General features: G+C 42.5%; 1 protein-coding gene across 3 annotated transcripts in view; it reads left to right on the top strand.

Annotated features, from left to right (window-relative positions):
• vps13b (vacuolar protein sorting 13 homolog B) overlaps positions 1-24,966 on the top strand; it is a 302,372-nt gene that overhangs the window by 273,734 nt on the left and 3,672 nt on the right. For all 3 annotated transcript variants that reach the window (XM_085422124.1, XM_085422126.1, XM_085422125.1), the window contains exons 48-64: positions 1,777-2,043; positions 5,317-5,400; positions 5,598-5,773; positions 8,487-8,657; positions 11,628-11,835; positions 12,918-13,106; positions 14,108-14,254; positions 15,474-15,760; positions 16,614-16,741; positions 16,860-17,056; positions 17,894-18,012; positions 18,625-19,075; positions 19,324-19,482; positions 19,658-19,886; positions 21,593-21,769; positions 22,913-23,083; positions 24,370-24,546. In XM_085422124.1, coding sequence (XP_085278250.1) covers positions 1,777-2,043; positions 5,317-5,400; positions 5,598-5,773; positions 8,487-8,657; positions 11,628-11,835; positions 12,918-13,106; positions 14,108-14,254; positions 15,474-15,760; positions 16,614-16,741; positions 16,860-17,056; positions 17,894-18,012; positions 18,625-19,075; positions 19,324-19,482; positions 19,658-19,886; positions 21,593-21,769; positions 22,913-23,083; positions 24,370-24,546 — 3,337 coding nt within the window. The remainder of the gene's footprint in view (positions 1-1,776; positions 2,044-5,316; positions 5,401-5,597; positions 5,774-8,486; positions 8,658-11,627; positions 11,836-12,917; positions 13,107-14,107; positions 14,255-15,473; positions 15,761-16,613; positions 16,742-16,859; positions 17,057-17,893; positions 18,013-18,624; positions 19,076-19,323; positions 19,483-19,657; positions 19,887-21,592; positions 21,770-22,912; positions 23,084-24,369; positions 24,547-24,966) is intronic.

Raw genomic sequence — 24,966 nt, 5'->3', positions numbered from 1 at the left:
CTTCTTTTCTGCTCTTCTCTCTGAAAAAGAACATGGTAGCAAAGTTACTATGGCTACGTTCACACTGCAGGTCTTAATGCTCAATTCCGATTTTTTGATCAAATCCGATTTTTTTTGTCTGCGTGTTCACACTACAAATAAAATGCGACAGCAAAGGCGCTCTAGTGTGAACGCTCAAAGCGGCCTGCATGCGCAAAAGAAGACTTCACACACAACGCGCTCTGTTTAGACCCAGAGCAAACAGTATTGTTTGACAGATGGCCCTTAATATAAAGACTTCGGACTTCACGTTTCCCAATTTTTGCTTTGAGTTATTTTGTTATTTACATAATAATGTAGATAACCTAATAATGATCCTTATTGCTGTTTTAGAGAGGAGCGGTGCTTCAAAGGATAGTTGCAGATTTCTGTCAGAATCTGCAGATTATACAGTACAAATAAAATGTTCATGTTTCTCCAACGTTGTCTTCCCAACAGTTTCACTGACATCTACACGGGATGGCCAGGAAGCGTTCGCGATGTCTTATCGGGCGCTGATAATTGGCTTCTGTCTTGTGTTGGTGACGTAAAAGACGGATTTAATGCGACATGACCGTTCAAACAGCAGTCGCTTTCTAAAACATCGGATATGTATCGGATTCAGTACCACATACGAAAGTGACCCAGATCGGATTTGAAAATATCGGATTTGCGCCGTTCACACTGTCATAGCATGATCGGATATGGGTCGCATAGGGTCAGAAAAATCGGATTTGATGCACTTTCGCCTGCAGTGTGAACGTAGCCTATGTTTCAATTGCATTTGAACACACTGCAGTACTTCTGGAGTCGTGTCCTTTAGACGGAGAAGACCAATGTTGAGATGTCTGGTCCCAATGCCCAGGATGACACATTTGGTTGTGTTTGGTTTACCATCTGTCAAGCACAGTGGTGGAGGGGTGATGATTTGGGCTTATTTTGTGGACACAGGACCTGGGCACCTTACAGTCAGTGAGCTGTGAGGTCATCTGTCCAACAGCTAAAGCTTGGCCCAAATTGGGTCATGAAACAGGTCAATCTACAGACGGAGTGAAACAGAACAGAATCGCTGGTCCAGTCAGAACTCAACCGGATTGAGGTTTTTTTTTTAAACTCACTGATTTTTATTTTTTTTAATTGGGAGTCCAGATTTTCCATGCACATGCATATACTACAAGTTTTTTTTAAAAGCACAATAAGATGTTCCACACTCAGAGTACAGTATGTGTGTGCGCGTGCACATATGTGTTTACATTGATTCCGTTCAGTAGAGATTGTCTGATGTAAGGGTGTGTGTCTGTGTGTCACCTTTGAGATGTGGAATAAAATGCAAATTAAGATGTGAATGCAATGGTTTACACATCATTTAAAGTAAAAATACTGCAAGAAAGAGAAAGTTTTTTTAACACACCTCTTAACTTCTCTGTTTTGACGTTATCATTACATTATTTTTTTATTCCTGTTTAGTACAACATCCAAAAACTTGTAAAAATGGGGGATGTATATGAATTGTTAGTGATCTTAAACTGTAAGGCAATGAGGAAAGTTACCCTTTATAAAACAGCTGGGAATCGGAAATTATTCAGGTAGAAGTCAAAGCTGATCTTAGTTGGAAGGCGTCTTTTTGAAAACCGTGACTTTCCTACATTCCCAGTGACATGTTGTAAAACTTATCTCATAATTATAGAAGTTAATTATAAGGCACTAAACATCTTTATTTCTAATTTGGACAATTCTGTCATACAACCCTCTCCCCAGGTAATAATCTGTGGGCGGCAGGTCATGTGCAGCTACCTGACTCAAGACATTGAGCTGCGAGTGGTGCAGCACTACGTGGGGCCCGATAGCCAGACGGTAGTCAGGGAATACTGCGACTGCCTGGAAGCAGGAGCCAAGCTGCCATCCTATGTGCTGGAGGATGCAGAGATGACAGAGCTGTGTGTAAGGGCTCGAGGAGACGATGAGTGGTCACAGGATGTTCAGCTGGAACGGAGGGATAAGAGCAGCAGCAGCTTTGTTGTACAGGTAACACAAGTAGAACTTTAAGTAAGCCTTCCACATGTCCAGTAAAGCTTCCCACTTAGTTTCCCAGAGTCTTGTCTGTACATGTCTTTACGATCAGAAGCTACATCAGTTACAATTTGTTGCGTGTGCATACTAGCAGATTAAAATGCACACGCGTGCTCCACTGTGCCTGGAGCACGCGTGTGTGTCCAAATGCAAGCTGTTGAATGTGCTAGCCATGCACACAAAGTTTCTCTCACACATTGCTCACACCACTACTTCTGACTGGCTCTCCATCCACACAACATGTTTGGAGCCAGTGACTGGACCACCAACTGTGACCGGATCCTCTTCTCCTGGGTGGCCACAGTGGCAGCGCTTCCATGCTGCTACTCACTGTTAGAGAACAGATTGAGATCTTCCCCTCAGATAGGCTTACAAAGACCCTGCAACCCATAACCCAGCCATGTTGAGAGGTAGAAAATACTGTTTATGCTCTCTCATAACAACGTTAACCATAGACAGGAAACACTAGCTGATATGTGGGCACAGGGAAAGGCTTTGAAGGCACTTTCACACCACTGGATAAGCGCCAGCTCCATCCCTGCTGTTCTTGCGCTTGCTCTTTATTTTTCTTGTGCTTTTTTCCCTGCTGTTCTTGTATTTGCTCTTTATTTTTGTTGAACTGTCTTTCTTTGTCTGCCTCTCTCTTTTTTATTTATAAGCCTCACGCTGTTAACAGCTAGCCATCTACCACTCCAGCTCCTGTGTATGTGTGTGTGTTTTGGAAAAGGGGGTCTGAACATCTCTGACTGCACTCCAGCATGCACTGTTATCTTTTTTCGTAGGATCAGCGATTCATTGCACATCTGGATGGCTGGCTCCAAATGAGAGAGCTGCCTGAACTAGTAGCTGGGTTCTTAGATCTCTCTATCTGTGCCTGTCTCCTGCTATTTCGCTCGCATGTTTCCTCCCTGCCTTTTACCTTCTCGCCCACACACTGGCTCACTCATCTATCTTCTAGTTAACTCCTTTCTTTACTTCATCGTCTGGCATCAAGCCTGTCCATCTGTCCTGCATCCCTCCATTTTCAGTGTTTGTCTTCTTTTTTTTTTTTTTTTTATCTGCCTGATGATTCCCTGTATCAGTAATCCATCTGAGGTATCTCCTTTTTCATATCTCATCTTCCTTATCCTTAAATCTTATTTTCAACGTTTTTTAAACGTGAGCTTTAGAGAAAGCACAGAAGGTCATCGCGACTTTATCCCAGTGGTGAGCATTTTTTACTTGATCACTGTAGAGCATCTGTTTGCCAAAGTTTTACTCCCTCATCCAAATAAGTCTATTTTGCAAGGGTCTGTATATTAAAACTGAATGTTCACCCTGTCTCTTTGCTCTGCTCTGCTGACCCTACCAGTAAATGAAGTCCCCAGGCTGTCATAAACTAAACCGCTTGTAATGTGACTTGGCATCCCAAGACTTTAATGAGGAGTGAAGAGTAAATGGGACAAACACCAGTGACACATTAAGAGTGCTTAGTGTTTGGTGGGCACATTCTCAGCCTTTAAATCTTGCAAAGATTTAACTGACTGTAATGGGCCACTATCTGGCACTAACAGTTGTCAGTCCTCACAGCCATAGTATTGTGTTGCAGGGCTTTAGGGAGACTTAACATTTAACTGCTGAAAGAAGCCAAGAAACAAAGATTTTTAGGACAAAACATCATTGATGGAGGCAGTAAATATCATGCCAGGGGGTAAAAAGGAGCAAAAGCATTAAAGTTTATCCAGTTTATTCATATTTTACATCTTAACCACCCGTGTAAATTTTAAATACAAGCATGTGCCATTATTAGAAAAAAGATTATTATTAAAAAAGTATTAAAATAAAGGTCATTTTGAATTTGATGGCTGCAACAGGTTTCAAAAATGTTGGACTAGGGTAGCTTCTCCTTTTCCTTTAACAACAGTCTGTAAAGGTCTGGGAACTGAATAGATCAGTTGCTGGACTTCTGGGTCGTATTTTTCATTTCGTGGTGCGTCAAATGTTGTCAACTGGAGAAAGATCTGGAGCACCGGCAGGCAGCCGGACTTTTTTACTGTGAAAGCATGCTGTTGTAATAGATGCATATGCAGTTTAGCATTGTCTTGCTGAAATACACAAGGCCTTCCCTGAAATAGAGGTTATATGGATGGAAGCATAAGTTACTCTAAAACCTTCTAGCATTCATGTTGCCCTTCCAGATGTGCAAGGTACCAATTCTATAGGTAATAATGCACCCACATACCATCAGATTCATCCGACCACAGAGCAGTTTTGCCTCAGTCCATTTTAAATGAGCTTTGGCCCAAAGAAGACACTGGCATTACTGGCTCATGTTCACATATGGCTTCTTCTGTGCGTGATAGAGTTTTAACCTGTGTTTGTGGATGGCACGATAAACTGTGTTCACAGAAAATGAATCTGGAAGTGTTCCTGAGCTCCTGCAGTGATTTCCATGACAGAATCACTCCTTTTTTTACTCCTGAGGGCCTAACCAACACAGGCATCTATTATTGATTTTCAACCTTTTGCCTTGCTCCCTGAGATTTCTCACGATTCTCTAATTCTTTTGATGATACTGCATGAAATATTCATAATCTTCATAATTTTACATTGAGCAACATTATTCTGAAATTGTTACACAATTTATCGATGCATTTTTTTGCAGATTGCATAACGAAGCCCATCTTTTCTTCTGAGAAATCCTGCATTTTTGTATCCACTCACATTACGGCCCTGTTGCCAGTTAACCTAATTAGTGCAAAATGTTCCTGCAGCTGTTTCTTTTTAGTACCAATTAGTTTTCCGGTCTTTTGTTGCCCTCTCCTAACTTTTTTGGGACATGTTGTAGCCATTAAATTCCAAAAGAGCCAATATTTTTCTTAAAATGGTGCATTTTCTCAGTTTAAGCATTTAATGTTTTCAGTGTTCTGTTGTGAATAAAATATGAGATTATGAGATTTCTTAATTATTGCTTTGTATTTCATTTGCATTTTACACAGCGTTGCAACTTCCCATCAGTCATAAAAGGCTCAGGGGGTAGTGTCATCATCCCACTGGGTGGCATGAACACCCAACACATAGATCAAGAATGAGGCGACATAGAATTTTCAAATTCATATCATAGGAAATGCTCAATCTAGTTCAAATATGACCAAATATCAAAGTCAAGGTCAGAGGTCAAGTTTGTTGAAAATCCTTCAGGCTTCTTTGGTATTGATATCTTCTAACAGCTAGTTTGTTTCCTTTCAGGTGCCTTGTTCTAATGGCTCATTGCTTTATGTTCTGTGCACGCTCATCACAATCGAACCCAACTCTCATATGCAGCAAAGAGTGGTGAGCATCTGTTACAATATTTACCGTTACAGAATATTTTAAACCTTTTTGTTTTGATCTCTGGGAACTAAGTAATTATCCAACACTTAAGATTAAGAACTTTACATTTTTGGTGTAATCATTATTTTTCCTGATTTAGTTTTCCTCTCATCAGTTTGTCTTTTCATTGATTGTTCTGTATGAAAACCATGTTCCAGGTGGTTTTCAGTCCACTGTTTGTCATGAGGAGCCACCTGCCGGACTCTCTAATCGTGCATATAGAGAAGAGGAGCCTCGGACTGCGAGAAAGCCAGCTAATACGTGGACAGGGTCACCAGGAGCCCCTGCTAAACACGGAAGCTGACCTCACCCACCATCTCACTTTCCAAGCCAGGTAAAAAAAAATAAAATGCATTGGTCCAAAAAAGGACATAGTAGTTCAAGTAATGTCTAATACCTTTTCATGCTTAAGATCTATGAAACACTATATAACACACCTCAGCTTCACAAACATTTTACATGTTACAATTTCTGCACATCTGACATCACTCCTAATGATGGTGGTAGGCTCTTGCTACGATGCAGTTTAACCTCATATTCTTGTCATTTGGTCTTAACCAAAACTATTCTCTTCCAGCAGACATTTTCAGTGGCCAATTTAGTTGTTGTAGTCCTTTTGCACTGCCTTTATTGTGCACTGCCTAGACAAAAAAAACCTCACCACATGGCAAATAGGTGAGCACCTTCCAGTGGTTTTTAGGTGTAGGTTTAGCAACTTTATGTGCCTAAAAATACTGAATGACAGGATTTTTCAGTGTATTTTTCTTTCTCATGACAGTTTGTCAAGCTCAAATTGTGAAAGAGTGGTTCAGGGAGCATGACATATAATTTTCACACATAGCCTGGGAACGCACACAGAACCAACACACAGAGGAAGCCACCTTGGCTGACACATAGCTTCAATTCTGACATTTTAGGCGGGGCCATCATTACACCTCATTTAGATAAAGCCCCAGCAAAGCAGGTTTTTTTTTTCCAGTAGTTTGTTTGTGTAGAAATAATACTTTTTTATGTCTATGTTTGCATGAGGTAAAAAAATGTATGCGCACTAGCCCGGTGTCTGTGTGTGGTCCGTGCCTGTCATTGTCTTGGTTAGAAATGTGCCAGTGTAAGTGTGACAGATGCCACTTCATCATGGGCAGAGGCTGTCACATACATCATTGCTACGCCTATTACTTGCCCCAGTTTGTCCTTATGTGTTTGCACATATTTCCCATAGCCTCTGTGTAAGAAACCAATAACTGTACAATTTATCATTGTAGCCAAGTCCATCAAAGAAATGCTAAGAAATTCATTTGTATTTTATCTGTTTTATCTAGCATCACCACTACACCTCATTTCATGTCATATATATATGTACATGGCATGTGTTTTGGCGCATGGTGTCGTTCAGTAACAGAAGTGTTTATGCTTCAGTGTGTGTGGCCCCAAGGGAAATGGCTACCACATGCACATATTGTTTTGTTGTTGCTTCTACTATATTTGTTATCTTTCCAAATGTAATTTAAGTTGTTTTATGCAAATACATAAGGGGGGGTGCTGGGTGGGGGTGGGGGGGGTCAACCTTTTGGTAGCAAGTGGTGGTGATCTGAATAAACAGAGTAAACGTTGAGTGTAATTGACTCTCCCTGAGAGATTTTTTTTTTTTTTTTTTGCTCTAACTGTTGTGTTTAGATATCTGGTCACAAAGTTTGTTTTGATTTCAGCTGCCATAAAGGAACCGCAGTGGCTGTACAGTGACTGGGAATGTATTTGGCCCCTGCTGTTGAAGATAAATCCTTTTCAGTTGTACAAAAAGCAAGCTCAGAAAGAACTAAGTGTCTTGTCTTTCTAGATTGCAACCACAATGCTCCTCGTGTTTACGATCCGTCCGCTGCCTAAACCGTTTCAAACCGCACAAACTTGCATACTCTCCTCTCCTGTCCCCCGCAGCTCAATCCATCCCTCATCCCTCTCCATTCTCATAAGCACACACTACAAGCCACAATTGTAAACATACACACATTTCGTACAGATGCACACAAGGCCCCCCTTCCCCCCGACCCCAAACCCCTAGGACAGATCCAGTCTGTTCGCTGGTCAACAGCTCATCTTTCCTTCCTGTAATTACGCATAGTTGTGGGCTTTAATGGACGAGGTAGAGAACAGAGCTGTGGTCTCCGCACAAGAGACACAGACAAGTCTTAACCAGAACTCTTATGTCCTGCTCTCCTTGTTCTGGCCACCACATTAGAAGATCAAGAGCTACAATCAGAAGCCTCTTCCAGTTTTCCCCCTCAGGAACTGCTCTGGATGAGAAGCTTCCCGTCAACACCTTGTCCCACTCGTCTGTCTTGCCCCAGATCCATAAGCAATAGCCCCTGTGTTCCCTTTATAGCACAATGGGCTCTATTAATAAACTACTGCTCTGGGGTAAGGGGCTGCTTTGCTTTGGCCAAGTGGAACTGGATGCCCAGATAAAGAGAAGAGGTTATTAAACTGTTGGATTTTTTTTCTCTTGTTGTTGCAAAGCCATAATTGACCAGTGTCTGGGACCTAGGTATTCAGTGGGGTTATTTACTGCCATTTAGCTTTTTTTCTCTGATCCTTATGAGTTAGTGTTTGTAAGACAAGACTGCGTGTCATGAAGAGGAGTCCATAACAAAAGGCAGATTGAACCCGCTTCAAGGTTTCAGGGCAAAAGTGGAGTGTAGCTAGGGGTCACTTTAATTGCATCGAAAAGAACAATGGGAATAGTCAGATGTTGTCAAAGGATGTCTTGTTTTATAGTGAAATAAAGTATATTTGAATTGTTTCTGGTGTAAAATAACATACTGCCAAGCCAGATTTGCTGGTAAAAAATGATTTTGTGTCACAGGCAGTGCCTTTATTTGTTTACTTTTATCACACTTTCACTGAACTTGATATCTCCTAATCTTTGAGTTAAATCAGCTGTCTCTTGTGTCTTATCAAATCTAGGGTGTCTACTTTCTCCATGAACACACGTCACAGTCACACGCTGTTTGAGGAAATTGCAATGATTTTATGTTTGTGCTTTCTCTCTTTAGGGAAGATGAAGATGCTTCGCACTGCGCTGTGCCCATCTCCACCAGCCTAATCAAGCAGATACTGAATAAGACTGGACACGAGGACAATCCAGAAAACATCTTGGCTGATTTCTATGGTCCAAAGAGAAGCAATGAGCCTCCATGGCCGTATGTCATCAAAGACGCTGGCAGGTACTCTTTGCATTGCACTGGCTGGTAGATTTGATGTGGGATATATGTTTGCAAGGGTACAAAGTGCTGTGAATATTTCTTTACTGGCAGATGTTTGTTTTTTTTCCATTCTCTACTTAAAAACAGTTTTCTTTCTGTTCATTAAGACACCTCATGATCTTTTTAATAAGTAGCATCAATAACTCTTTTTCATCCCTGTCATGGCTCTTTTGTGGCTAGCATTAAATTTAAAGTTTCATAATACGCAGCCCACCAGTGTGTTATTTTTCTAATGTTTAGCTTCTTACAGCATTCCTCCTCAAAGCAGAGAGTTGTGCAAGCGAGCCTTGATTGAAAGAAGCTTATTTTTATTGCTCACTCTTTGTTCTCATAATAAAACGGTTAACTGCAAAGACAATGCAGAGCCATGCATCAGACATTAGCAGCAATACCACTGCTGTCCCCACAGACCGGAGATTAAGGCTGTCATCCTGTCACAGTCCCACTTTCTCACACAAGTGAGAGGGTCTTGCATTTGGTTATGGCTTGGCCCATCTCTGCAGAGCATGCATCGTATATACACTTGTATGTGTATGCCTGCACATGTGTAAATGTGGCCCGTGGATGAGTTTACGTATAGTGTCAGGCAGAACACACATGGGAATCTGTCTACAAATGTCATTCTGGGAATCATCTTGATAGCAGCAGTAGGAGACGCAGCCACATGCTCTCCCACAGGCTCCAAGTTACAAAGAGTCCCAGCGGATCTGCTGGACATGTGGGCCATATGTCTGCTTGTGGTTGCCTTGGTTTCCCTACACTTGATACATATGCAAACACACACACACACAGATTGTTGCTATGCACATGTGTGTATACACACTTATACCATTGTGTTGCACTTACACCACCGTACACATCGCTCACCTTTAAATGTCACACACTGCGTCTGTGTGGAGGGCTGGTATCGGGTGTTAGGTTTCTCTTTGAATCGGGCCTCTCTATTTTTCCTGAGAGACAAAGTCCAAGGCCAAAGCTCACTTCCCATCATAGAAAGCGGCAGTTTGTCTAATCTGTGAAGTTGCTGCTCCGAAGGAGCATCGGGAAAAATGTTGAGGGAAAAGGGGGATGTCATTAGGATTAATAGCTCTGATTGCTGTCTTTAAACACACTCAAAACTTGGACAGAAAGCTAAAGCCACAGTTTAATTTGTATATTATTCTTTAATGCTGATAATAGTGATAGAGTTTGCTGTTTGGAAATAGTACTCTGTCTTCCTGGCACAGTCAAGAAACCAGACCAACACCAAGCAAGCTCCTTGGCAGGCAGTGTGTAAATATTGTGCCTTAAAAGGGCAAAGGAAGTTTGAAGTGGTAAATGGTTTTTTTTATTCTCTTTGTTGGGTTTTTAAAGGCAGTGGGGCACCTCCATAATCATTTAAAAAAAAAACACCTTCTTTTTGTGGTGTACTCGAGCTGCTATGTGTACGGGTTTTGAGAGCAGCAGCCTCTCAAAATTCACACTTTTAAAACCCTAATCTCCAGAATCACTGGGGTTAGACTAAAGCTGCTGAGCACATTATTTTCCATTACAGTTTTGTGATCTCTCCAGTATGATTTATGAGCCCTGCACTTTTTTGTCTCCATCCGCAAGGTCAGTGGTGCATTTAACCACACACACACTACCATAAACACCAGTAAATGGTAAAGAAAAGCTGTTCCCAGTGTTTTTGGTCCCATTTCACTGCAGTCAGTCTTTGGGTTTGTGACAAGTTTGAGCTGACAGGTTGGTAGGTTGAGCAGAGTCCAGGCGGCCTTGTGGGAGAGAGAAGACTGGTTTGCCTTTGATGGCTTTGAACTTCAGAGTAAGTCTGAGTTTGTTTGGTTCTCTTCTGGCACTCAGCACTGTTTAGGGCTCACAAGATGATGATTACCATGAAATGAGTGCCGTGTCAGTGAATTAGTGGAAAAATGAGTCTGTCTGTCTGCCTGTTTGTCTGTGTCTCAACATGCCCATGTGTGATCCCAAATGTCTTGTCAACTGTTCTCTGGATCTGTTTGTATTGCATAACTTGTTTGCAGACCACTTCTGTCTGTGTATTTGTTTAGCTTGTGTGACTGCTGTCAGTACATTATTGGTCAGCACGAGGTGTGATCAAAAAGTTCTGAGAACAAGAACAAAAAAAATCAAAAGCCTTTCAAGATTTCAATTTGGCGTATCTCACGTTCGAGGTCAGTGACTCATTACACCACTGGACTGTTTTCAGCAAAGCTGCTATTTTTAGATCTCTCAGTGGAACTGAGAGGAATGTCTCTCAGCACTTGAGCAGCTGCAGTGGGTGCTGGTACTCCTTCCATGTCTCAAAATGGCGATCCTGCAGCTTAACGTTCATCTGAGCTGCCACTCCGAGTCCAGATCATTTTCTCTGAACGTTCTTCCTCAGACACTTCAGTGCGCTACAGCTCTGCATCGATAGTCTCAGCCAGGGGTCGAATTCATAATACACAACCCGATCAACGCTGGGGAAAAATGACGAGCTTGCTCTCTGTATCGCTCCTCACCTCACACCTTAACCCTTCACACAAATGTTGGACCTGTTTGTTTGTTCTCTGCTCAAATTTGAGATCTATGGTGACATCACAGTCAGTGCACACAATCACTGATTATAAGCACAGTTGAAGTGGTTAGAATGAGACAACCAAGAAACTGTCTAAAAATATCAGGAGCCTTGGAAGCTGCCCAATCTGATATGTCAGATTTGCCAAATTTAAACCATGTAAGGTTTCCATTTTTATGGAGTGTTTTGATAAAGTTGATCATTAAGACTGAAAGGGTGAGACATTTAGTTCTTATACGGTGCAGCAGTGCTTAAAATACTTTAGTGTAAAATGATGCAAACCTTCGACTCAAGTGACCATTTTCCTCAAATCAACTTCTCCATACTGGGATTCTGCTGGAGTGATTTATCCAAGAAGTGTTCTCTTCCAACAGGTCAGTGCTTGAGCCTCTTGCACAATGGGACAGTCCTATGCAGGTGAAGCTCTCCTGCTGGAAACCTGGTCTAAACACACTCCTGGTGGAGCTGCTCCCCTGGGCCTTACTGGCCAATGATTCCCAATGGGATCTCTGGCTTTTTGAGGGAGAGACCATCGTACTGCAGATACCAGCCGGCAAGGTCATTGTACCGCCCAACTTCAAGGTAGAGTGCGACAAGATCTTTGTATGCATATGGGAGTATGTAAATGTATATGGGAGTTGTTTAAACACTCAAAGCTACAAAAGATAAAAATGGCCCAAGTCCCTAAAATCTCCTTATATTCCACAGATTCTATATCATAGCCTTAAAGATCAGTAAGAGTCCAAAACAAAGTGTCAAACTTTCATTTATTACTTATTTTTCTTCAGCAGAAGTACATTTCCAGTAAAACTCATTCTTATTTTGAAAGACATTAATAGACTGTATTGTACTTGCCAACGTCTTTGTGACATCATGACAATAGTCGTAATAATTCAGCAAATATATATTTTGACATCAGGACATGGATGTCTTTTTGTGGCATTAAAGCCATTATTATGGAACCAGCTCTTTTCTCACTTCAGTCTCGACTAATAAGCACAAAACCTGAGATCATTCACCAGAGCTGCATTACAACAATATTCCCTGCCTAAGTCTTTAACTGCGGCCAAGCTCTGTCACCGTATACTGCAGGCATGCATTCTCACTGGCTTCTGAGATCAGAAAGAACAGCCTGCAGATGGTTTTCCCCCTTTGGAACGTAACACACACACACATACGCACATTTCTCTGTCAGAAACCCAGCGCTAGGCGGGAAGGCAGTGTATCAAAGAACAAGACCTAATATGGTTCAGCACGAGGAAACAAAATAAAAAGTTGTAAATGTGTAATAGCCTGTGAAATAGAAACAAATACATCGTTGTTTCCATAGCAACCTCCTATTTATCATGGAGCGACACGTCGAGAGAAGACAGTTGCAGCTGCAACTCTCACACCGGATTGGTTTAATAGGAGAAGGCTGGTGTTTTGATCATCAGTATGCTCCAGAGCCAGATGAACAATCAGTGTGGAGCACTGAGGTTACTAGTAATGAATTCATACAGTACTTTGCGAGGACTGTATGAATTGATATACAGGAGCACTTAGTTGAGCTTTTTGGAGAGAAGTCACAGCTTCAAATTTGATAGTAAATTTTTTGATGCTTCCTTCATTCTCTGTCTCTTGTTGTCATTCTCTAACCTGAACTCCTGTTCATTGCAATCCAGGAAGCATTCCAGATTGGTATCTACTGGGCCCAAACTAACACTGTCCACAAGTCTACAGCCCTGAAACTAGTTCATGACCTAACTTCTCCTCGGTGGAAGGAGGGATCAAGCTCAGAGGTGGTCACTCTGGATGAGGAGGGATATGTTGAAGCTGACATCACACTGGGAGCCTTCCCTGGTAAACAGAAGGTGAAGGAAACTTCAAAGCTTTTTTTAATATACAGTCGCTCACTGGGAAAGTGAAATAGTTTGTTAAAACTGAAGTGAAGTTTAGGCATATTTGTCAAGAAATGTTTTTAATTTGGGGGTTTTGTCCATATATCTTAGGTTTATTTATTTTCTGCCAGTTATTGAATTACATTGTGGTTTTTCTTTCTTTTTTCTTTTCTTTCTTTCTTTTTTTACAAAGCCATAATGTGGTTTGAATCAAAAAGTTCTGATGAATTATTAGGGAGGCAAGTGGAAAAGAATACATAATTCTTGAAGAAATAATTGTAATATATTTCCCAAATCAACAGAGCTCCTACCAGCATGAGAACTCACCGGCTAATTTGATAGATACACATGTTTAAATGCTTTTTGAAACAAATGTCTAATCAGCCAATCACATAGCAGAAATTCACTGTGCTCAGGCATGTAGACACGGTCAAGTGGATCTGCTGAAGTTGAAACCAAGCATCAGAGTCTAGAAGACAGGTCATTTAAGTGACTTAGAATTGATGCCAAGTGAACTGGTTTTTCAGAAACTGCTGATGCACTTGGATTTCCTCAAACAGCCACCAGTGGGTTTACAGAGAATTATGTGAAAAAGAAAAAGCAGCCAGTGTTTAGCAATATCCTGGGAAAAAATAACAAAGTTGGAGGCAATGGTGAAATTAGAAAGGCAAAAAACATGTGCATCTCTGAACACACCTCCTTGACATTGGAAGCAGGTACCACACGCAGTGCCGCTCCATCCTGAGAACTGTAAAATAAGGCTACGTTTAAACACGTTTCCCTGTCTGATGAGTCTCAATCTCTGCATAGGGACAGAATATGGAGCGTTGACAGCATGGATCCATCCTGCCATCTATTCACCATTTGTCGTCCTCGTGACCACATGATGACTTACAGATCTCACAAGAAGCAACGTTGTTACTTTCTTTAATCATTTATCGCTGACAGCTTATTGCCTGTTCTTTCCTCTGTAGCTGTGTCAGTTCTGTGTGTCATCTGTGGTGAGACATGGCATCCAGATCTTGCAGATAGAGGACAGGACAATTCTTGTCAACAACACTCCTTACACTATACACTACAGGCCCCTGCTGAGTGACCACGCACTGGCAGCTGATGACCAGGTAATTTGAATGCATGCTTTTTCCTGTCATAGGGAGGGAATGAAGGTTTCTCTGAATTCGGTTTATCATCTTTGACTTAATGAGCTGAGAATTTTGGCAAATGTTAAAATGTGAAACACAGCAATGCAGGTTCAGTATATTTTTAGTATGTTTCAGACTAGACAAGGACAATTCATCATACATCACAACACCTGACCACATCCTCAACTGTTAGCTCTTACTCTAAAACGGTGTAAATGTTTGGCCCAGAGTTTCATTTCACAATGCTACTTTCTATCCTTGTGGCATTTGTGTGTGCTTATGGTCCTGCGTCATGTCTCTCCTGTCTGCCTGCTCAAGTTCCTGAAGCTTCAAACATACATTTTATTCCCCATGCACATTGCAAACGCAGTGTGTCTACCCCAGCACACATACCCTGGGATGTTGCAAGCCGTTTTCCATCAGATCATGTCCCAAACCTTCCCCCAGCCCCCTCTCTCCCTCTGCCGTTCTCACCATGTGGCAATGGCACTTCATAGGGACATTAGACAAACACCCAGAATTGGATGCAGGTTTCCTTCCTGCTTTCATCTGCTGCTTGTCCCTAAAGAGGGCAACAATGTTGTGATGTCATTTAACAAGCTTTCAGATCCCCTTATGGAAGGATGGCAAAGCTTGCCAGTTGCCACTAATTGACTGAAAAACCTTTTTAAAAAAAGAGCTTAAGAAACTAAAGAGCGGGCGATGGGCTTAACAATAACACAGACCGCAAACAAGGCTAGGAATGCCTTTCTAGTTTGTCTATTCATCATGCTTAGAGCCTAATCCCTGTAGTCCTATACTACACACTGCTCACTGGCTGTTAAGCCAGCACAGCAGGGCTTCTCTGCTACCAATTTAGCTCTAAGCTCAGTGGGAGAAAGAATAGAGTAGAATAACAATGTGGTTTTACCATGTATCTTTTGTTGTAATCACTTGCATCTTCTTTGCTCTCTGGCTTTCTTTTCTTCTTGGCCTTCGTGTCCCATCTTATATCCTGTTTTCTGATCAGATGTTTGACCATTTCTCCTCTTTATTCTCATTTGCTCATGTCACCTTGCCCTCTTCTTTTTGTCTCTTTCGTTTTCTATTTTTTTCCCCCTTCATCTGTCATTTATTTATATTCTTACCATGATTTATTTTCCTTTTTCTCTCCTCTCAACTGCCTTTTTATAATATTTATATTATGTACTCTTCCCAGATCTGTGAGATACCAGAGACGGCCACGTTCACACTCTTTCCCCCTGAGAATTCATCCCAAGCCAAACCGTGCTCAGTGCCATGCTGGGACCTCCTCCAAACCAGCATCCAGGGAATGGTGGAGTTCCCTTTGCCACTCAGACACATGCTCTTCAGCTTGTGTCCAAGGCCTGACGCCGGTGTTGGATCTGCAGCATGGAGCCTTCCCGCTCCCATCCGGCAAGACTTCCCCAGGCAGAGTTTATCTGTTCCCAGGGAACCAGACTCAGGGGGTGGCCTGAGCAGCAGGTGGGTGAAGCAGAACATTTGCGGTTTGCTGGCCGTGACAGTCCATTTAGAGCTGGGCACCGAACCCCAGCTGGCACTAGACATAAAGAGAGGAGACACTGTAGCTAGTCACACTTTGTTACACACTGATGATGAAGCAGGAGGAGAAATCCCCTCAACATTTCCACTGTCAGTTTATCAGCTGCTCTTGTGCAATTCATCCATCTGAATTTCGTGTTGTTTTTCTCTTCTTTTAATCTAGTGTAGCCCATTTAGATAGCTGGTTGGATGGCTTTCAGGGACTGAACACACAGTGATATATACACTTGGTGATAAATAGCTCATAAATGGACAATTTCGTTTTTTACGGATACACCCGTATGATATGGTGATAAAACTGGCCAGCTTTAGTTCATTTTCTTCATTTGTGCATAATTGTATGTGTAGTCAGACACACAGATATAAACACAAATACAAACATGGACACACACACACACACACACACAGTGATGATGCATTGCCTGGGTTCAGTTAGGGCTCTGCCCCTAGATGCATTTAGAGATTTGCAAATGGACATTGCAATAATGTGACGTTTGACGTGTTGACGGGTGTGTGACTGCTTATCTGTGTGTGGTTAGAAAGGGCTGGGATGTGAGCTGTCTGCAGACAGTTTATTTATGGGTTTATTGCCCTGTTATGGCCAGAGCTGAGGTGGAGGTACATCATAGATGTGATTTGTCGGTCTGTCCATTTGTCTGTCAGCAAGATTTCCCAGAAAAGGATGACTTCATGAAACTTGTATTCAGTTTTGGGCCGATCCAAACAATTTCTTCAAATTGCCCTTTTACCTTATTCATGTTATTTTTTCATGCAGAGCAATAGTCCTGACCTATCAGGAGCACCTTGGAGTGACATACATCACCCTTAATGAAGACCCTTGTCCCCGCATGCTAATCCACAACAAGTGTCCTATCCCACTGCTTTTAAAGGAAAATGTCAAAGGTAAGCAGGGCACCTTCTGGCTACACTGGAAACCTCTACTCTGTGTTTTAATAAGCCTTGTGGTTAAACTCAAAATTTTTCTCTTGCACGTTTTTTTTTCCTCTCTTTTGTTTCACAGAAACTCCAAGGACTGAGGTGTACTGTCGTGCTCTGCCTGCTAACTGTTCCCTGCACCATGAACTCTATTACCACTTTTCCAGTTTCCCAGAGTGCAAGCAGAAAGAGATGCTGCCCACATTGTTGCTGAAAAACACCTCGGACCACAGCACCACCGACTGGACAGACCCCATAGATATCAACTGCCCTGGCACTCAGGTAAAAGAGTAGTAATTGAAGAAATGTACCACTTAAGTCATTCCTCCTCCTAGTGATAGACCAATCTGAACTTTTGACCTAAACACACAGAAACACCTTTCCTAACACCACAGATGTCAGTGATAACAAAACCTCAGGAGCAGCTAGATGGAGCCAGAGTTCATTATGTTTTGCTGGTAATGAAGATTAGCCCCGTCACAGTCTTGTGACTGATGATGATGATAAAATACAAGCACCCAGGTTTTCACTTATTTTTCTTTTAAATTAGCTTCGCATTAGGAAAACAAGTTAACAATTAAGCTTGGTTTGTGTGGCTGATCCATTACAAATGAAAATCAGGTTTTAGAGGTATGTCGGAACCTTCTTCACGCAACATTAGTTTTTCGTTTTGTGCGTGTTCTGGGGTTAAATGGTGATCCGGGGTAAGAATGTTCGGTCTGGTCTGGGGTAATAATGTAGGGTTAGCAAAATGTTAAGGAGCAGTATGTGTAATGTTTACTGTTGTGTCTAGGCAGCTGTGGGTTGGCGGGGGTGGGGTGGTTGAGGCTCTGTATCTCTGGTTACCGTGAAGTCTGAATTTGACCTGTGTGGTACGGGTGAGAAGTCAAAGGCTAGACTTGTTATGACTGCTTAGCCAAGCGTTCAGCAGTGATCTACTTCCTTTCTTCACATGACTGTGTGATGACTCTGAACCTAGAGTGGCATAGGTTAAAGTCAGACACGTGTAACTTCTGAAACACACACATACACACACTGACCTGAGCTAGAACTGTGTAAAAGTTCTTCTTCAAAGTATCATGTGACAAATAATGTCATTAGTTTTCTGCTGCTGTTCAGGTGGTGTTCCTGCCAGGCTTTGGCTGTCTCTACATAGACGTGGCCTATGAGAAAGGCACCCTGGTTCTGTCTCTGGCACCAGAGGGCAGCGTGGACACTGTAATCAACCAACACAGCAGGTATGCGTGCACAGGCAGTGGTTTTATTGTTGTCGATTTATGTTCCCCACATAATTGAGCCACGAGAAATCAAGCATGCATGTTGTTGTTCCTAACCTCAAGCTATCTACCCCTGTGCCTATTACTGTGTTCACTTCCATTTGCTTTATGATTACTGTTAACAGCTATGTTTTCATGCAGTACTCAAAACATGAAGAAACAGGCATCATTTTCACCACAGGAGGGCAATAAAACCTTCTAGTGTTGTCATGAGCGTGGTTAGTTGTACAGTAGAACATAGTATTACAGCTTTATTCCATTACATCAACACATGCAAGCTGCTTTGTCATTTTGGCAAAACAGGATATTAATATAATCACATGTTAGGTAAATGTAAACAAATTACCTCAGACAATGATCTTTGTTAAAGTGCTCTGGTAGATGGTCCCTTATTATCCTTTACAAATAATCAGAGCCTGGAAAGGTTTCCTGACTGTACCCAAAAAATGACAAATAATTTTATGGCTACTTTAACTGTTGCTATATTTTCATTTGTAAATACCATTTATTTTTAATCGTTTCTGTTCTTCCCACTGTAGATCTTTTTGGTTAATATTTCTGTTTTGTTTTCAGGTCTTCCACACTGTCTGTTTGCATCCTCCTGAGTGAGGCCAGCATGGTGCTAAGTGATGATATCACCAGTCCCACCAGTTCGGTGGAGCTCCTGAGACTCACATTAACCAAGCTACTCCTAAGCCTGGCTCCCACGCCTATCTCCCTGCCCCCGGAGCTAGCCGTTGACCCCTCTGTGGGTACAGCAGCCATCCCAGCTCTGCTGTGTGACTCATCTCTCATCGAGGTGTGGTGCTCCAGTCTGCAATTGGACAACCAGTTGTATAACCGGGCAAGTTTCCACTTCCCTGTGCTGCTGTGCCAAGATCAGAGAGGGGGAGTTGAACCTGGGAGTCTGTGGAGCTGTGATGCCAACCCCACTGAGTCCCCTGAAGCAATGAATGAGTTCAAACGCTCCTGTTTTCTGCAGATGAGGCTGACGCTGGCTGGGGACAGATGCACGGTGGAGGAGGTTCGATTAGTTCCCATCTCTTGATGTGCATTTTTGTTTGCTAACCGCACTCTCCCTTCCAACACATTGTCATAACTTACCTGACGTATGATTTCATTTTTACTGGAGGCAAAACAAAATCACGCTTAAAAGCATTTCAGCAGCTGTCACAGCTTGTAAGAGATCAGCATAATCTCTGTCCAAATGACTTTACTTTCTCTCAAACAATTGTGAAGAAGCCATTCTCAGAATAGGTTCTTTTTCTTCAGCTCTCCTTCCAGCTCCAGCCTGCCAGAGTCTACCTCGAAGACACTTTTGTTTACTACATCAAGACTTTGTTCCACACCTACATCCCCACCCATGCTTTTGCCTCTGCAGAGACCCGGTGCAGCAAAGAACTTGGAGCAACCTCCACCCTCCCTGAGCAGGTGCGATATTCATGACACGATCGTTTTATTTCTGCTTTTAGTTGCTACATTCTGACAATCTTTATAACTACAATGGAACCTTATGTTACTGACAGGAAGCAGCATCCAACCTCATAATGATATGTGGAATATGTCTGAGAATTATTTCTTTTGATAACTGTGATGTGTGATCCAGGTTCTCCAGTCAGCGCAGGCATTGCTCCACCCCGTGCAGCTGCAGAAGCTGACCATCCAACCTGTCAACCTGCTAGTTAGTATCCATGCCTCTCTGAAGCTGTACATTGCTTCAGACCACACTCCTCTGTCCTTCTCCCTCTTTGAGAGAGGGCCATTCTGCACTACAGCCAGACAGCTCGTCCATGCTCTGGCCATGCACTATGCTGCGGGAGCCCTCTTCCGAGCAGGTAGGTAGCAGACAGGACTTATAAAGCTTCTCTTACCCTCAAACACCTGTATTCGCACTAGATGATGCACTTTTTTCCTACATTCTCTTTATGATGGGCTTGGTGTCACAATTTGTGGTGTCGGTTGCCAAATGAAATGTGAATTCAGCATGAAGTAAGAAAATTCTGCCATTTCTTCTCAGCACAGCTACAGTTGATCTTTCAAATGATACACCCCGGGGCTGCTGGAAAACTGTTGAGCTCCAGGAAGCAAAACCTGAATCACCAGTGGCCTGAGAACGACTTATGTTCTGTCATTGTCATTATTCAGTGGTGTATCATAAGTTTTGACCAATAACTCACGGTTCACACCCAGTTTGTTGGCAGTATGTTTTGGTTAATCCTTTAGCGGTCACCGTGTCTAAGTCTGACTTATCAGGCCCTGTAAGAGCTCCATACCGCTCTCCTGTGCTGTCCTCCTGTCTAGTCAAAGCCTCCACACATGGTCTGATTTAAGCCAGTCATTTCCACATCAGAAATCACCATTCTGGCCAGACGCTTCCTTCCCGCTGTCTCTCGTTAGAACCTTCATTTCTGCTCGTATTTCAACACGTCACCCTACCGCCTTCTCCTCTTCCTGAGTCATCATAAAGACCCGGGCTCCAGGAAACATTGCATTCTGGGACTGATTAACATGAGGATGTGCAGCGCTATGATCAGACATGCGCCCACATGTGTAAATCCGTGCACATACAAAGCCTTATGGACAATAGACACACTATCTTTGCATACACTCTAGCACGTGTGTGTGTTTAAAGGCATGACTCAGGCCTGTAAACATCAGCTCCTGTCAGGACTTTATGCTTTACCAAAACCACAACTGGGAAACCATATAAAGCCGAATCAACCACGAGGCCCCACTAGAGTAGGTTTCCTACCATTAGAGTCCATCATTCAAGTGCAAATTGACAGAGAATAAGAGCCGAGCGGGGCCCGGCGTCCTGAGAAATGACTATTTGATTTTTGTGATGGAGTTGTCACTGCATAAATATCAATGAGCCGTGCCATCTGAAGGGGACTCTATGGTTTAATGAGAGAGGTGAGATAGTAGGAGGCTGTAAATCCTGTGCTGTGTCACACGTGTGATTTCATGCAAGACTTTGCGTGCATGCGTGTGTGTCTCTGTGTGTGTATTACTGAGATAAGAACTCTTAAAAATCTAATCATGATGTGAAATACTTTGTAAGTTACTCCGTGACTTGTTGTGATTGAGAGAGCCTCCCACTCTAAATTGCTTTTGGCAAACACAGGACACTTTATCCACAGCGCACGTGTGAAGAATGTTCCTCCTAAGAGCGAGTGTCTAAAATGTTTTTAATATCTGTTGAATACAAAACTTCTTTTAATTGTATCGTGCATGAAAATATAAAATATGTTCATTCTGAGTAATGAGACTCACTCCAGAAATAACACAGTTAAAGTTTAGTTTATTTAAGCGTTTGCTTTCAGTCCAGGCTTTTCTGGATGAAGGTGGTTTGTGACTGTTTGCTAAAATGTTTCATAGCCTTGAGGAAGTGGAGTTTTTGTGACTTCTCAGAATGCAGTGCAAAGAGTACGACCCATGAGAATATGGATAAATATCCTGTTTTAGTTCAGATCGTCACAGTGCAGTACTGTAGTGTTGCTCTACACAAATGTAACCATGCAGCACACTGTGTCTGTCTCAGGCTGGGTTGTGGGGTCTCTGGAGATCCTGGGCAGTCCTGCCAGCTTGGTGCGGAGCATCGGTAACGGCGTATCCGACTTTTTCCGCCTCCCATATGAGGGTTTGACACGTGGGCCTGGAGCCTTTGTCAGTGGAGTGTCCAGAGGGACCACCTCCTTCGTCAAACATATCTCGAAAGGTAACATAAATGCTCAGTCTTTGTTCTATGTCTTTATTTTATTTGTGGACTCAAAGATGGAAGAGTTTCCATGTGAGTCTCACACAAGACTTACAACACAACAAATATAGACTATAGAGCATCAGATTAAGTTATCTCATGGAGTTATGGCATTTCTCCCGTGTGATAAATGAAATGACTCAAATAACATTTACAAACACAAGTTACACAAAATGATGTGTTTCACTTTTGTTTTGTGGCAGACATGGTTAAAAGCACAAGTCAACATTTAGTGTCCACCTCAACATTAAGCTGGGCATACACTGCGATTTTTTTCAGTCGCGTTATTCAGCTCCCGCTCAAACTGCACGATTGACTCGCAGGGGTTAGAAGTTCGTCGCTCACGATCAGGGTCTCACACTATACGGCCCGATGCTCTGATGCAAGTGCTCACACTGTGCGTCCATAAAATGAAGGTTATAACGGAAATTCTGTCGCTCGCTCTCCCTCTTTGTCTTTCACTCACACAGACACGCACGCCACCACCATCAACTTTGCTAAATTGCTAATGAAAAACATTGATCAGTCAGCTGTGATTGAGCAGCAGTGTAGATCCAACTATTTTCACGGTTGTTGTGGTCGTGATAATTTTGTGATGCCACATCGAAAAGGTTTGGATGAGCTTTCCAAAGTTCTACAAGTGCCTCCATCGCTTGTGTTCAGCTCATACGCTGCACTGCCGTGCTACTCCGTCTTTTTCACCGACGTTTATGTGTTTGCGCGTGCGCAGTGTGAGCAGCTGCGGTGACACCCTCACGACAGTCGTGAGGGTTTGAAATCCTCACGACCAATCGATTGATGATCGGGAGCTGGTCGTGAGGTGTTAATCGCTTCTCGTTTTCCCACGTCTACTACACGATCCACGACGCACGATAAAGGCCAAAATCGGGCCGAGACGACTCAAAAATCGTCTCAAAATGGGCCAAAAGTCGCACAGTGTAAGCCCAGCTTTAGTCAGTCTTCTCAGCAGATCAGTGTGAAGGGCACTTTTGGAAATCATGTTCTCATTTGAAGTTTTTAAATCTGTGATTTAATTCATAAAAGTACTTCTACCTTGCCACTAGAGACACTGAGAAAACATAAGAATTTCTCATTTCTGTTTAGGCACCCTAACCTCCATCACCAACTTAGCCACAAGCCTGGCAAGGAACATGGACCGTCTGTCTCTGGATGAGGAGCACTACACCAGGCAGGAGGAGTGGAGACGGCAGCTGCCAGAGAGCCTCGGGGACGGACTGAGACAGGGACTGTCACGACTCGGCATTAGCTTGTTAGGTATATGAGAAGGAACACCAAACTTCAAACAAGTCAGTTAGCTGTCTTATTAGGTAATAAATGAACCCCCAAAATATAGTTATGTTTGAAATGAGCAATATATGTGTGTGTACAATCCATTCTCTTCCGCTTATCCTTGTCAGGTTGGGGTGGTCTATCCCAGCTGTCTTAGGGCGAGAGGCAGGGAACACCCTGGACAGGTTGTCAGTCTGTTGCAGGGTTTATTTGGCAAACATAACCCGAATAAATACAAAATTTAGTTTTTAAATGATGATTTCATTTATTAGGTGAAAAGGCCTCTGAGCCTACCCAGAACAACATCTAAAGAACTGCAGGCCTCACTTGCCTCAGTTAAGGTCAGAGTTCATTATTAAACGATAAGAAATAGACTGGACAAAAACGGCATCTGTGGGAGATGCACACATTGCATCTCAGACACCAACAGTCAAGCATGGTAGCGTAGAGTAATGGTCTGGGGCTGCTTTGCTGCTTCAGGACCTGGAGTGTCCTAGTCGAAGTGTGGACTGTTAATGCTCAGAAACCCTCCAATGTGTCTGAATTAAAAATTTTCAAAGAAGTGTGAACCAGATTACAGCAATATGAAAGACTCATTGCCAGTTATCACAAATGCTCGATTGCGGTTCTTGCTGCTACAACCACGTATTGGATTTAGGAAGCAATTAGTTTTTCACATGAGGTCAGGTAGGTTTGGATTGCTTCTTTCTCCTTAATATTTACTCTGGTTGTCTTTGTCAAACATTTGTTTGATCTGAAACATTTTAGTGTGACAAAAAGATTTCATGGGAAAAAAGAAATCAAGAAGGGGGCCAAATACTTTCTTCTCACCACTGTTCATATGCATAACACATTCTGCCTACGCACATTTCATCTGCTGCACACTGGCACATTCTCAAAGAGGTGCTCACACTGTGGTGAGAGCTGTGACACAGAGTGGTGGAGACAGCACAGTAGGGACACAATAAACACTCAGAGGGCAATAAAACTCAAGTCTGTCTCAAATCAGACTCCTATATGTATTATATACTGACTGGAACCAAACAGCTGCCCACATGTCTGCATCACAGTGGATGCACTGTAAATCTATCACAGTGGATGGTCTATAGGTTAAAAGCATGTCTGAATACCTGTGTCATTTATATTTACTGGTTTAATACCAATTTATCAATAATCTAGAGAGGTGTTTTGAACTCACTGAGCGTTTTGTATTTTGTTAAAGTTTTCTTTTGGTGAGTTTAAGAAAGAGACTTTTTCCTTTTCTCTGTCAGGAGCAATAGCCGGCATCGTGGACCAGCCCATGCAGAACTTCCAAAGGAACTGGGAGATGCAGAGCTCAGCTGGTAGCAAAGCCAAAGGGGTGATTTCTGGAGTGGGGAAAGGCATAGTGGGGGTTTTTACCAAGCCCATTGGAGGAGCAGCAGAACTGGTTTCCCAGACTGGATACGGTAACTTCAGCACGGTCAAAGATAACAGCATTCGTAATAAATTCATGAATGTTTCCTTATTTTGTTTCTGAAGACCAGCCAATGATTTAAGAACTTTTTGGACAGAAAAAAGTTGATAGCTTTATTTACAAATGGATTTGTCAGCCCATCATGTCCTGCAGTGAGCTCTTTGATCTATTGAGATATAACTAGCACAGACTGTGTGTTAAGTCTTTATTCCAAGGAGCTCTCAGCAACAATGAACACATGTGTGGATTAGAGTTAGTTTGTCAGAGCATGGGCGATCTCGTGCCTCTCAGCTTCAGGCAGGAGCTAAGGGTTAATAAGCCAGGAACCAGAAGAGAGCAGCTGAAACACACACAGTGCAGGCCTGCCTACATATGCTACTACTTCTACATACAGCCAGTTTAATCCTGTGGA

The sequence above is a fragment of the Rhamphochromis longiceps genome, linkage group LG11, assembly GCF_057381845.1.
Source record: "Rhamphochromis longiceps isolate RC_006_pf linkage group LG11, R_longiceps_female_GT1.1, whole genome shotgun sequence".
NCBI classification, from domain to species: Eukaryota; Metazoa; Chordata; class Actinopteri; order Cichliformes; family Cichlidae; genus Rhamphochromis; species Rhamphochromis longiceps.
This window is presented reverse-complemented; position numbering and strand designations above follow the sequence as displayed.